Here is a 13937-nt window from a genome sequence, read left to right as displayed (position 1 = left end):
TTCTTTATGATAAGCTCTAACAGTATTTCACATAAGAGCTACATACTTTTTCTTACACATTTATAAAAGCTCTGAGAGAAAAGTAGAAGATATTTAAATGTTGGAAATACTCAGTGGCTTTCCTTTAAATATAATGGAGAGTCAAAAACCAGAGGTTTGAGAGATGGTTTAGTAGTTACGAATACATCTTTTTAAAAATTATGCATATCTGTATATGCATACATGCATACAGGTGCTCTGACAGAAGAGGGTGTCAGATTCACTGAGACGAGTTTCAGGTCACTGAATTGACTAGGTGATGGGAACTGAACTCTAGTCCTTTATAAAAGCAAGTGTTCTTAACTACTGAGCCATTTCTTCAGCCCCCCCCCCAAGCAAAACAGCTTATTAATTTCTCCTGTGAATATTACTTGTGCCTTAGTTTAATTTTTTAAAGTAAATTTTGCTTGGAATCCAACTATTCTGGCTACTTACCATGAAGTCTTTTAATTACAATACTTTATATTAATGTACATTATCTAAATTTTTTTTTCCTAAATCAAATTTTGGTTGATCATGTCTCCATGTCTTGTTTTCAGTATCTGTGTTCTATATAATGTTTTCTATGTTTGTGGGTAGTGTTATTGGCTTATCATAAGGACGATCATTTTTATAAACCTACTAATTCTTGGCAGTGTTTCTATAACATTTTACTGACTATATATGGAATGTACATTTATTTGCTTAGGAAAGTAATTCTAATACTTACAGGACTGTAACTCTGGACCAGGCAACAGATAGTGCAAAAGTAATTGGAAAGGCTACTCTCAACATGTTTCATACAATGAAGCTAAATATATCAGATATGAGAGGGGTGAGTATCACTTAAGCTTTCTTCCTGTAGCGTAAAGCCTGAACTTCACCTGAGCTTGGTCATGGTGCAGTACAAGCATGTGTGCAGGTCTTTAGCTTCTTATGTGCCGTCCAAGAAGGGAGACAGAACTTCCCATCAAGCCTGGTCATTTTAGGTTTGAGTATTATTCAAATCCTGTATTTTTCTTCCCTCCTACCCTCTCCATCCCCAGCAATGAGCAAGCACCCTTATCTCTGAGCTACTGCCCCAGCTTTACAAAGTTATTACTGTAGGGAGAGATTGAACCTCATGCCCTGATTGTGCTAAGTAAGTGCATGTTGAACACTCAGCTACACCAGCCTACCAGCTGTAGACAGATCCTATTTAAAACCCCAGCTGGGGCTGCTGGAATACTTCAGCAGATAAAGGCACTTTGTTCCCAAGCCCAGGTTGTTCTGTGCTCTCCACCTCGCACTATACCAACCTCTCCCCTCAAATAAATAAAGCCTTAGCTACCAAAAAACCCATGGAATACTGAAATCCACTTGTTGGGATCTTTGCATGTTAGGGTAGAATCAGATACTCTCAGGGTAAGGGAAAGCTACGTAAGTCACTCACCCACCAGTCGTTTGTGGGATGACTCACGAATAAGCTGTTGTTTACATAGTTTCATCTACTCCTTTATTCTAGAAACAGGATCTAGATGGCATTACTGATTAACTGAGAATTTTGCTTAGTTGGGTTTTTACAAAATATTTCTCTTTTCTTTCTAGGTTGGGATTCAAGTGAATCAGTTGGTTCCTACTAATCCAAATCCTTCCACATGTTCAAGTCACCCATCAGTTCAGTCAAGCCTCTTTCCTGGTCTATCACATTCTGTCCATGATCTCTTCCAAGTTCAGAAAGCTAAGAAATCCACAGAAGAGGAACATAAGGAAGGTGGGTAGCCATTAATGTGCAGCTGCTCATTTTTTTTTCCCCAAACTCCTTTGGGAGTAAGTAGTCTCATTTTAAATCAGCATAGGTCTCTGCCTTCTTTAGAATGTGATTTTACTTTAAAAAACAAAAAAAAGAACTGTGAATCCCTTCTATAACTGTTTGCAAGGAACAAAGAATTTAGTGATGTGAGAGGGGCTTGCTTTTTCCTCAGATGAGCTAAAAAGCATATTTAATTTTTATTTTTATTCCTAAAATTGTAGTATTTCTGGCTGCTGTGGATCTGGAAATATCCTCTGCTTCTAGAGCTTGTACTTTGTTGTCACCCTTTTCTACACATCTGGCAGCCACTGTCAGTACTGACACTAACAGAGGCGAGTGTTCAAGGAAATGGAATGGTCTGCATTCTCCTGTCAGTGGACAGTCGAGACTTAATCTGAGTATAGAGGTTCCATCCCCATCCCAGGTATGTTTAGAAACAGTATTCTTTATTTTGTAGGTTGGCATAGTCATCTTCATGTGTTGCTATACTGTCTGTCATTCCCCTCCCATTTCTGCAGGTGCCCTTGTCTACTAGTGAGTCCTGCCTTGTGCTTTGTCAACGGGTATCCTACTACCTTTTCTGCTTCTGTTCACATAGAGATGGAGACAGATACAAATACTGCCTCTGGGTCTAGTGAAAGGTGCAGCTCTCATGCTTGCATTAGATCCCCCTTGATGGTGACAAGAAAGGAAGGACTGGCCAAAAGAGCAAGGGATTTTGCTATAAACACTTTTCCATCTTACTGCTTTAAGTATAACTACTTCTATTTGGGGAAAATCTCCTTGCTGAAAAGTTTTTTTTTTGGGGGGGGGGGTGTTCCCTTTCCATGGGTGAGTTCTCACCGAGTATATGTGGACTTCCTTGTGTGTGCTACCAACTTCTAAAGTACACTCAGTTTCAGGCTCTGTTACACCTCAGGCTTCAGCAGTAGTGTCTGTGAAGATAGCCTAGGCAGGGGCTAGCTTTTTGAAGGCTGATGGTCTTCACTTTCTTTGTTTCTCAAATTTCATTTCTGCACATCAGGTTCTCATTTGGTATTTTACAGATTGATCAGTCTGTTTTAGAAGCACTACCACCTGATCTCCGGGAACAAATACAACAAGTTTATGCTGCTCAACAAGGAGAGCCACACAGTACTAAGAAGAAAGAACCAGTAAATGGTTGCAGTTCAGGAGTGTTGCCACATCCTGTTGGCACAGTTCTGTTACAAATACCAGAGTCTCAAGAATCTAATAGTAACACCGGAATCAACGTCATAGCCCTTCCAGCATTTTCTCAAGTAAATTAATGTTAGAGACCCTCTATCATAGTTTTCTCACCTATCTTTAACTCAGTTTTTACTTTCTTCTCTTTATGTGATTCCTGGGAAGCTTGCACTGTACGTACCACCAGGTACATACATCTTCAACAGTGGTGGCCACTTGACCCTTTTCTAAAGTAGGCAAGTTAGCACCAGAGAGTAGAGAAGTTGGAGGTGTGGCATGGTATATAGTTGCCTAAAGTATCTGGAAGAAACAAACATTCTTTCTCTCCTTTATTGACCCATGAAGATCAATAGATCACATGAATAGGGTAGAAATGCAAAAGGAGAGTAACACAGGCTGAGTTCTGATAAGTTAGCACATAACCTTTTCCTCCTTTTCTGCGCTCTAAACAGTCTAGCCACCATCCAGAATTAACTTGAGTTATTTTTCTTTCCAGGTGGACCCTGATGTCTTTGCTGCTCTTCCAGCTGAGCTTCAAAAAGAGCTGAAAACAGCATATGATCAAATACAAAGGCAGGGAGAGGACACCGCTCATCAACAGACAGCAATTACACCTGGTAAGACAGCTGATAAGTCATAAGAAAGACTAGAGCGATGGTATCATCATGTAAGTTGTAACTTCATCCTAGAGAATCTGAAATGATGGACATATTTGGGATACAAGTCAAGCTAGTTGTACTCTGAGACTAATTATTTCAAACAGTGTAGTTTGAAAACATGAAATCTCAACTTCCGGATATCTCTTAGTCTTCAGGACCAATCCACTGCACATACCTGAGGTCAGGGTACTAAGTTGTACAACTGGAAGGAATCGTAGGGCCTAGTCTTAAGTTGCTACATTCCTGGCCTCTTGGTAGTAGGGTGTATTAGAAGGATGGAGAACCCATGGTATTATCTAGATTCCTTATGAGGATCTCATACTTTTTCTTTTAGTGCCGAAGAATCCTTTACTTCAGCTAAAGCCACCATCAGGGAAAGACAAGCGAAACAAGAAGAACCCCAGTGAATCTCCCAGAAAGATTCAGAGTCCTCTGAAAAATAAGCTGCTTAGCAGTCCTGTAAAATCTCTGCCAGGGGCCTATGGGAGCCCCCAGAAGTTAATGGATGGTTTTCTAAAACATGAAGGAATGCCTGCCGAGAAACCCCTGGTAACTGGAAAAACTAAAGACTAACTTTTATTAGATTGTAATGTACTTAACACTGTCTGAATAAGGCATTTTCTTTCTTTCAACAGGAAGAATTCTTAGTTTCCACCTCTGGTGTGCAGAACCCCTCTAATTTGCAGACCAACTGTGTTAGACCTGCAGCACCCAACTTAGCTGGAGCTGTTGAGTTCGGTGATGTGAAGACCTTGCTCAAAGAATGGATAACTACTATCTCAGGTTGGTGTGGCCCATCTAGTAGCTGGTAGTAGTTTCCTGATTCAAGAACATATGAACCAAAGTTACAAAACTTGCTTTGAAATTGTGTGTGTGGTGAAGAGGGGGTTACAGTTAACTGCAGATTTCTGCCTTTCTCTAAAAATACATTGAGGTCCTTATTTGAGGTTTTCCTCTTTCCTAGATCCAATGGAAGAAGATATCCTGCAAGTTGTAAAATACTGTACTGACCTTATAGAGGAAAAAGATTTGGAAAAATTAGATCTAGTTATAAAATACATGAAAAGGTAATTTGTTAAATATTTTAACTAAAAAGCTGTTTGAGGATCTAGAGCAAGTTTTGAGCTTCCTGAATTAATCTTGCAATTAACTATAGAAGGAAAAATGCTATATGTTGATAGCTTAGTAACTTAAAAATGTAATCACTCCCAAGGTTATATTCAATGCACAAGTTGAACATGAGTGCCGTACCTAGCTCTCCTACCTCAGTCTTTGTGAGCCACACTGGCTAGTCCAAAATTTAAATACATTAAAAAGAAAACCAAGCATGAAGCTAGGTTTGGAGGAAAAGAAAATGTGTATTGAAGTTTTTTCTTTTTAATGATAGTTGTCTTCTCCCCTCTAGGCTGATGCAGCAGTCGGTGGAGTCAGTTTGGAACATGGCGTTCGACTTTATTCTTGACAATGTTCAGGTGGTTTTACAGCAGACTTACGGAAGCACACTGAAAGTTACCTAAATGTTCCAGAGAGCCCGGTGCTCTCTGCTAGCTGTACCAGCAGTGAGGATGTGAGGTATTTGCAAAGTGCATGATAGTGATGCTCTGAGTTTTTATAATTTTAAATTTCTTTTTAAGCAAGTGTTTTTGTACATTTCTTTTCAGAAAGTGCCAAATTTGTCAGTATTGCATGTAAATAATTGTGTTAATTCTTTTACTTGTAGCATAGATTCTATTTACAAAACGTTTGTTTATAAAGTTTTATGGATTTTTACAGTGAAGTGTTTACAGTTGTTTAATAAAGAACTGTATGTATATTTTGTACAGGCTTTTTTTTGTGAATCTTTAAAAAAAAAAATCAACTCTGGGAACCAGCAACAATTTGTTATACTTAAAAGGCTGAAAGGCTGTGTGTAAAATAAATCTTAGCCTGGGATTTATTCCCGATCTCCATGGACACAAGTCCAGATATTAACAACTTTATGTTCCTAGGAAGTGTTGAGACTATTCAATTTAATACCTAAAATAAATTTTTCACATACATAACCTCTCTCTTAGCTCCCTCTCTCTCTTGTTATTTGTATTTTATGACACTTTAAATGCCATTGTAGTGAATACTTAACAGGAGGAAAGGATTTTGGTGGCTCATTTAGTACCCTCTTCCCCAGGAATAGCTATATCTAGGTATAGTCATGAGTCTGTTGTGAATAAGTCACAGTGAGGTCTAACAATGCTAAAGCACTGACCTCCAGTAACTTACTGCCACTTCTTTTTAACAGAAGACAGTGGAATGTGAACTAAATAAAACAGACCAAAACTATCCTACAAAAGCGCCCCTCCTAGGGCATTTTAGTGGGTGCTGAGAGTGAAAGCTACACTAACATGGAAGCCTAGCAGAGCTTACTGTCTTTTCTGATGACCAGCACAGGCAGAAAAAAGCAGTCAACTATGCTTTACTCCATGGCTGCACACAAAGCAGATAAGGGAACAGCAGACTGACTGCCTAAACCTTTGTAGAAAAATCCCTACCGGCATATGGCAGAAAACCGCTGGAGAGGGGGTGTCACTGTAGAGAGAATACCCATAAAGATATTTCTTACATCAAAAAGGTTCCAAGAATCACAAAATCTGTAGAAACTTGGTTAATCAAATACTGCAGGACTGATTTAATCAGTATAAAATTGAAAGAGATTTAGATTTGTAATAAAAATCCAAATTTGAGGAAGGGCAAACTTTAAAACAGCAGCCAAGTCTTGAGGGAGGGGGAGTGCAGGCACGCTGGACTGTGGGGTGGGGAACTGACCACTGTCAAACCAGTGTAAGTTGCTTGGTTTCTCATGGAAAACATTTTATACACCTAAGTCCATCAGCGTCCAAGTGTCTGTTCTGTTGGTAATATCACAGCATAATATTACATTTACTCCAAATTCTGTCCCATGTGGGAAAATTAGATGATTTCAAATACTTTCTTCAGCTCCACAATAAGCTGCCAGTCACTCTTCTGCATTTCGTCTCTGAACCAGTCTTTGAGTGCATCGATGGACTGCCGGCTGATCTGCAATAGCCCAGGCACAAACATGGTGAGCCAAAGGTAAGTGAAGTATGCCAATGAAAGCCAGTGGTCCTAGATGTGATTAAGCAAAGAGATGCAGTGCTTTCCAGTCTGCTTCAGGGGCCAAACCCACACCTGTGAGCTGAGGCTCTGGGGTCCATGGATTGTCAGTTGCACTACCCTCTTATCAGAAGTACCACTGATGTTCCCAAAACCATAAAATTTCAGTGTGAAGGTAAGGCTAAATACTTACCTTGCTCACAAGAATGTCCGTAGCTTCGAAATGTCTCCCAAACATTTTGGGAGATTCCCCAGGGATGGGTTCTATTTTGACACAGACCTCTTGTCCTTTTTTTGCAACATCCACTTGCTTGTGGTTTATTTCAATACTTGTTACTATCCCAATGTCAACGAACTACAAAAACAGAAAGATCAATGTCAGGTCAGATTGAAGATCTCCATAGGCCTCATGACAGCTAAACCCTTCAGTCTCCACAGTAGAACTTAGCAAGAACTCATGAGATGGCAAAAACATCTGGTGTCATTTTGTGGTCCTGCTATAAACTCATGGGCTGTAAAAGAAGGGAACAGCATACACCGACTCAGAAAGGTGTTTGTGCAGCTGGAAAATCTTTGAACAAACAAAGTGAAAAAGCGTCTGATTTACAGAGCCACATGTCACTATCCCAAAATGAAGACTTCAAAGGCTGTGTATCAAGTAACACCACGACCAGTACCCATTGACCAGACTGGGCGCTAAGCATTAGCATAATGAGTAACTATGACATCCTTTCAAGGCCAGTGAGAACTCTGGAAAACCAAGGAGTGGAAGGAGAACCCAAGTTTGTATCTATTTACATAATTCAAAGACTGTAATGGATACTATAACAATATTCACTGGGGCAAAAGTAATGTTTACAGGACCTGCATAGTGCAAGTGCCCCCTTGCAGGTTCCTTTTCAGTAAGTCTATCTAATGAGGAGGGAACAGACAAATCCAAGTGAGTACAATTTACAACACATTTGAGCTGGACTCTTCACAAAGGAGGTGTACTCTGAACTGTGACTCCAACAGGAATGGAGCAAGCACACATGAGAGGATGAGTGACGATTGCAAATAAGGCATTACAACAGACAAGCTACCTGGGGGAAGATACAACAGTTTCCTAAGATTGGAAAATTTTGTTCAATTATATTTTTTTTCTATGTTAAGAACACTGATTGATATAGGCCTGGAACTTACATTTTTGCTTGGAACGCACATAGGTGTTCCTTGTTTCACTTGGCCAGCCTCCACAGTGACTCCTATTACTATTGGGTCTCGAGAATTGAAAATGTACTGAGGGAGGATTTTCATCTTGCAGGGAAATACTGCTATGTGCCTGAAAGTAAAGAAAAAGCAAAATATCTCAAGCTTAAAATTATTAAACAGAAAGCAAATACAATGAAGGTGAAGTTTGTTATATGAATGCACTTTCTGCAAAGGCTGTTAAGAAAAGCCTATGTTCTCATTCTCTCAAAGCTACATCAAGGATGGAGCCTGGCCCCAGAAGATGCATGTTTTTGCCAGTCATATCCACATGTTAAAACAATGTCTAGTCTAGAAAGGGTATAGTCATCCATCTGTATGATTTTCTCCATCATATTCCCCAAGTTTTCCAAAAAGTTGCCATGAGGTAACTGTCCTTGTCAATCACATGCTGGAAGCACATTCAGCCAGTTCAAGTCCTGGGCTACTGTCCCTGGGTTACTCTGGTAATCTCTTTCCTAGATAATGGAAGCAAGCAGCCTCCCCCGACAAGGCAACTGCCACTGACTCCCTAACCACCCAGATCCATGTAGCTACATGTAGCTAAAGTAGCACTCAATGTGATCATGACTACACAATTTGGCCATAGTTAAATTTTAAAAAAGTTCAATCTTTCCCGTGACCTACGTGATTACTCCTGTAACTTGTGAACCCTGTTCCTTCTCTAACTTGCTAATTGCCACATTCTCTGAAGTATACTTTGCCAGTATGGCTTGGTTGTCTTAAGTGTTGTTCTGCCCGCACAGACCACACTCCTGACTACTTGTTGTGCTTCTGACTGTTACTCCCAATAAGAGGCCATGAGGAGATGCCCTCCCCAATCACAGCCCATTCTGTGAATCTTCTTTACAGCACTCATCTCTACTTGTACACTTCCAGATCGATTGCCTCTGTCAATTACAGATACCCTCAAAGGCCCAGGACTAGGAAGCCGAACTCTGGCTCTGTATTCAAGAAGCATGGATACAATGAACCTGGAAGGTCTGTGGAGTCATGGCTTTGTCTCCCTTAGAATCTTTTGGATTATTTTCCAGTTTACACAGAGGATACCTAAGCCCACCAAATTGAAAATTAATAAACTGAAAGGCCCCAGAGAAGATCTGAAAACACACAGAGGAATATTTGTCCCGGACTATAACACACCACTTTGGGATGCAGCATCTGAGGCATTAATGCCATTCTTGTCTTGTCTGCATTTCTTGTATTTGGAACTTCTCCACCAGCTGCATTACCAAAGATTCGAAGTAAACAAAAACACTAACTTACTTGAATTCTTCCTGTTTCTGTTTCTTGTAGTCTTGTCTGTATTTTGTAAAGGCATCAAATAAATGGTAAATAATTTCTGCACTAAAGATTCTAACTCCCAAACTATCAGCCATCTCTTGTGCATCCCGTTCAATTCTTACATCAAAGGCCAAAATCACTGCATACCTGAAACATGGAAACATTAAAGATCACTGAATGAGAATTAGTGAGTCACACCAAACACTCTGAAGATGATCAGAAGCAAAGAATACTTACTGCGGATCATGTTCCAACATGACCGAAGCCTTCATAACATCTTTTTTATGGACTGGGCCAATGTTAATTCCTGCATACTGTAAAAGGCGAGTTTTCAGGTTTATCTGCATGTAGCAGATAATGGAACAACACATCGTGACTACCATATGCTTAGAAAGCTGGGTAATTACTTACTGGCACCTCTGATGTTTTCAGAAATTCAAGAAGAGCTTCCAAAGAGCCCAGTGTAGACGCCTGGACATAAACTCCTTTTTCTTCTAATTTGATAGCATTTAGTGTCTGCTTTAACTCATGGATCAATTCATCCTTGAAAAGAAATCAAACATGACAAATTACATCTCACAGCCTAGAATTGAACTGTTTCCCTCTGGTTAAAGACTCATCTGAAAACATGGAACTAAGGCACGACAGTCTGATATAGGGGAAAAAAAAACTATATGGTCTTAACCTGACTCATTTCATCTTTCTGCCTGAAGTATGTTAAATCTCAACAACACTTGTAAAAAGAACAAATGACTGGGTAGAGTGTCATCCTTTTTGTGGACCGCAGAGATGAGGCAGCCCCAAAGTTAAATTGTTTCAACTGTGAAATCTCCTCATTAATTCACTAAAGACAAATCCACTCCACATTCAGGCCTGGTGTATTATCTTATGCTGTGACCTGATTCTGCCTAAATATTAAAGGAGGCCTACATGACTGTGTCCCTAGCATCTATATGCTATATTCTTTTTGGCAAGCAATTAAGCTATGACTACAGCCTGCTTTTCATTGGATATGGGCCAAGTGATCTTTCCAAAGACAAACAGGCTTTAACATGACTACTGGTATGAAATGAAGATCCATGTACTACAGTACCTAAATTAAAAACAGCCAATAGCACATCCCTAGCACATAGAAGACTGAAGCAAAAAAAAATCTCAAGTTCAAGACCAGCTTAAACATTGAGTTTGAGGCCGGCCTGAGCTACATAGCAAGCCTTATTAACGAAAAAAAATAAAACATACAAGAACAAGACAACCAATATCTGGCTTTAAAAAAGAAAAAATGTATTTGTATATTTATATGTGGATACATACACGTAAGTGCTGTTTCACTTCAAGGCCAGAGGCAGTGGATCCCCCTAGAGCTTCCAGGTAGGTTCTCAGATCCAATCCATATGCTCTTAACTACTGAACCACCTCCTCAGGACATTTTATTTTTAAAGGACTTCTGTGGCTCTCCCCCCACAAACCCCATTTTTGAAATAGGATTACGAAGTCCAGGGTCACCTTGAACTACTGGTGCAAACAATGACAGCCATGAGCTCCTGGCCTAACTTCCTCCACCTGCCAGGTTCATTCATGCACCACTCTGCTAGTTTTCATGCAGTGCTGAGCTCAAACCCAGGCCTTCCCGTGTGCAATCATGCTAACAACTGAGCACCACCAGTCGTTGCCTTATTTTTTTTAATTAGGATAAAATGCACGTTTAGAATCAGGCATATAAATGTATGCAACTTCATATGATTATAAACAATTAGAAAACAAGTTTGTGAAAAAGGACAGTAGCTATGCTTTACAAGGTACCCATTTTAGTGAGCATCCCTAACATATCACACAAAAAAACTCAGGAAGTAAGGAAAACAGCAGGATACGGGTAATATGAAAAAAAGGCTGTAATTAGAGATGGGGGAGGTCAATACAGAAAGGCAGGAGGATAACTGATTAAAAATCTTAAGGAATATTTTATATTAACCTAAAATTATGTATAAGTATATATACATTCATATGTATCTTTAAAAAATTAGGTTTATTTAATGAGTATGAATGCTTTGCCTGCATGCATGTACATTACATGCATGCCTATTGCTCATCAAGGTTAAAAGAGATGTCAGATATCCTGAAACTAGAGTTATAGATGGTTGTGAGCAATTACTTGGGTGCTAGAAATCAAACCCAGTTCCTCTGCAAGAAAGAGTAAAGTAGTTTTAATCAATAAACTATCACTCATACAAGCCTGTAGGCCACTTTTATTATGTATACAGTGTTCTGCCTGTGTGCATACCTGCACCCCAGAAGAGGGCACCAGATCTCATTACAGATGGTTGTGAGCCACCATGTGGTTGCTGGGAATTGAACTCAGGACCTCCGGAAGAACAGTCCATGTTCTTAGCCGCTGAGCCATCTCTCCAGCCCTGTAGGCCACTTTTAGTGGTAGAATCAGGTCATGCTCATGATAACAATATAACACAGAAGTTATACTTAGGATACCTCAACAGTATGGTTGCCTAAACAGGACCTAAACAATAAATCCATATGAATATGTATATATGTGCACACAGATGAAATTATGTCCCATGGGCTAACAATGCTCCCTATAAGAGCAACAGACTATCACGAACTCTAGTCTCAGGCATGAGTTGGTCAAGACAGTACAGGGACTTCCCAAACAATACAAGCTGTCATTTCTGCCCTTGGTTGTCTCCCAGAGGTTGAAGGTAAGCCCTTACTGCAGAAGGTGCCACATACTTAAGACACAGGACATGGAAAAAGTCGAATTGGATCTGGTTAGAAAGCCTCCCTGAGTTCTAGCTTCCATTGTACCAGAAGGTACAATGCAAAGGCGTGGGGGGATTTGAAGCAAATGGAAGTTCTGTCCAGCCTTGATGCCTATGAGCCACAACAATGACCAACATAACAAGATGTCCCTAAAGGTTTACAATAGTGACATTCATTATGTTGGTGGTAAGCAAAAGCTATCAGGTGGACTTAAGGCCCACTCACCAGTAGGGAACTCATGCCTTATATTAGAAACCTAGCCAACTCCCTAGTGCTAGTGAGGACACGGACCTTATACTAGATCAACATGATTCCCAACAGCATTCTAGAGGTTATCCATATATTCAAAGTTAAGTATAACTCTCATTCCACATCAAAGAAGCTTCTCTTTATAGCAAGACATAAACCATTAGAAAGGCACAGTCAGTTATAATTCAAAGATCACTGGACCATGGAAAGCCCAGCTCAATAGATAACTTTTGTACCCAAGCTCTGGGAACATCATGGAAGAGGGGATGGAAAGGCTCAAGGATCAGAGGATCAAGCAGTGTGCTGTGAGACTGTGTCCTATACATAATAGGGAAGGTACAGCCATAATACCTCAACAGAATGGCTGCCTAAAGACTCAATCACAAATCCAATACCAATAGACTCGATAACAAGAAAGGGGGCAATATTAAGGGTCTGACCCCTAGACAGTGAACTACACACTAACTATTGAAAAATGGGGAGTTACTCTCCCAGAGACAAATCCCAAATTGGTCATGCAATACAAAGTGATCACACCTGACATCACACACACAAGCAACATTAAGCAAATTCAAGTATGTGTGCGTGTGTGTGAAACAAAACAGGCCATCAATTTCAGAGAATAAAGAGAACTATATAGGAGGAATAAGGAGGGATGAATACAGGAGGAGCTGGAGGAAAGGAAGGAAAAAGTTATGTAATTATATTTTAATTAAAATATAACGAATAAAAAAAGATGTAAAGCTGAAGCAGGAAGATCATGAATTCAAAGTTAGTCTAGGACACTGGGAGGGAAACTGGGTAAATATCACTGGAAGAAAATCACAATGAACTCACTTTGAGAACTGGGATTTCATCGTCTTTATAAGCCACGAGGAGAGGTAAACCAGCAAGTGTTTTCTCAAGGTCTTTCCCAAGAATCTTCACTCCTTGAGCTGCTTCCACTTCTTTATGCTTTTCATACTGGTTCTACAGACAAAAATAGTTTTTATTGAATAATCTGAATGGTGGCAGCACTACTATATTTTGTGACCTTGGAAAGAGGAAAGTGTTCTCAGGCTCTGTACAAGAAATACCTACAACATAATCAAATGATAAACTCAATTTAAGACAAGTCAGAATAGAAGATAATGCTACATATAGAAAGTAAAACAGACAACCAATCTGAACTGTAAAATCTATGAAAAACAGGACAATGAAAGTAGAGGGATAAACAGCTAATGAACATAAAGCAGTGGCTAATACTGACAGGTAAATGTAATCCAACTAATGACAGTTTTGAAAGTGATGGTGTCGCAAAGCAGGCAGAGGTATGAAAGAGTGAAGAGCTGCAATGCAAGTGTGACTTGTAACTCCTGCTCAGGCAGCAGTGAGCTGGGTCCCACACACCCTGGGAAAATGCGCACAAGTTCAGCAGAAGGTGCAAAAAGGAAGTCCATGGTACAGCACGGAAGCATATACATTCCATGCCCAGAACAATGGACAGCAAAACAAAGTCACACAGTGGAATATTAATCTGAAATTGTTTTTCAGTTCAGAAGGGCCAGGTGTAACAGCAAGCACCAAGAATGGCTCCACTTTTACACTAGGCATAGATA

General features: G+C 39.9%; 2 protein-coding genes across 9 annotated transcripts in view; one reads left to right on the top strand and one right to left on the bottom strand.

Moving 5' to 3' along the window:
• Nucleotides 1-5495, top strand: part of Rev1 (REV1 DNA directed polymerase) — a 71843-nt gene extending 66348 nt beyond the window's left edge. For 7 of the 8 annotated variants that reach the window (XM_057751168.1, XM_057751169.1, XM_057751166.1 and 4 more), the window contains 9 exons: nucleotides 751-853; nucleotides 1606-1771; nucleotides 2032-2234; nucleotides 2857-3090; nucleotides 3513-3633; nucleotides 4010-4224; nucleotides 4311-4458; nucleotides 4640-4742; nucleotides 5081-5495. In XM_057751168.1, the coding sequence (XP_057607151.1) occupies nucleotides 751-853; nucleotides 1606-1771; nucleotides 2032-2234; nucleotides 2857-3090; nucleotides 3513-3633; nucleotides 4010-4224; nucleotides 4311-4458; nucleotides 4640-4742; nucleotides 5081-5192 (1405 nt within the window). In that variant the 3' untranslated portion in view covers nucleotides 5193-5495. Of the gene's footprint in view, nucleotides 1-750; nucleotides 854-1605; nucleotides 1772-2031; nucleotides 2235-2856; nucleotides 3485-3512; nucleotides 3634-4009; nucleotides 4225-4310; nucleotides 4459-4639; nucleotides 4743-5080 lie in introns of those variants that run through there. The other variant, XM_057751170.1, reaches the window with a different exon arrangement.
• Eif5b (eukaryotic translation initiation factor 5B) overlaps nucleotides 5474-13937 on the bottom strand; it is a 60761-nt gene continuing 52297 nt past the window's right edge. Inside the window, exons 18-24 of the mRNA XM_057751175.1 lie at nucleotides 13177-13308; nucleotides 9727-9858; nucleotides 9553-9629; nucleotides 9298-9462; nucleotides 7966-8104; nucleotides 6977-7138; nucleotides 5474-6726 (exon numbers count right to left, since the gene is read on the bottom strand). Coding sequence (XP_057607158.1) covers nucleotides 6619-6726; nucleotides 6977-7138; nucleotides 7966-8104; nucleotides 9298-9462; nucleotides 9553-9629; nucleotides 9727-9858; nucleotides 13177-13308 — 915 coding nt within the window. The 3' untranslated portion in view covers nucleotides 5474-6618. The remainder of the gene's footprint in view (nucleotides 6727-6976; nucleotides 7139-7965; nucleotides 8105-9297; nucleotides 9463-9552; nucleotides 9630-9726; nucleotides 9859-13176; nucleotides 13309-13937) is intronic.

Source organism: Chionomys nivalis, chromosome 19 (assembly GCF_950005125.1).
Source record: "Chionomys nivalis chromosome 19, mChiNiv1.1, whole genome shotgun sequence".
In the NCBI taxonomy this organism is placed as follows: Eukaryota; Metazoa; Chordata; class Mammalia; order Rodentia; family Cricetidae; genus Chionomys; species Chionomys nivalis.
Note: the sequence above shows the minus strand (reverse complement) of the source record. Positions and strands in the feature narration are given on the sequence as shown.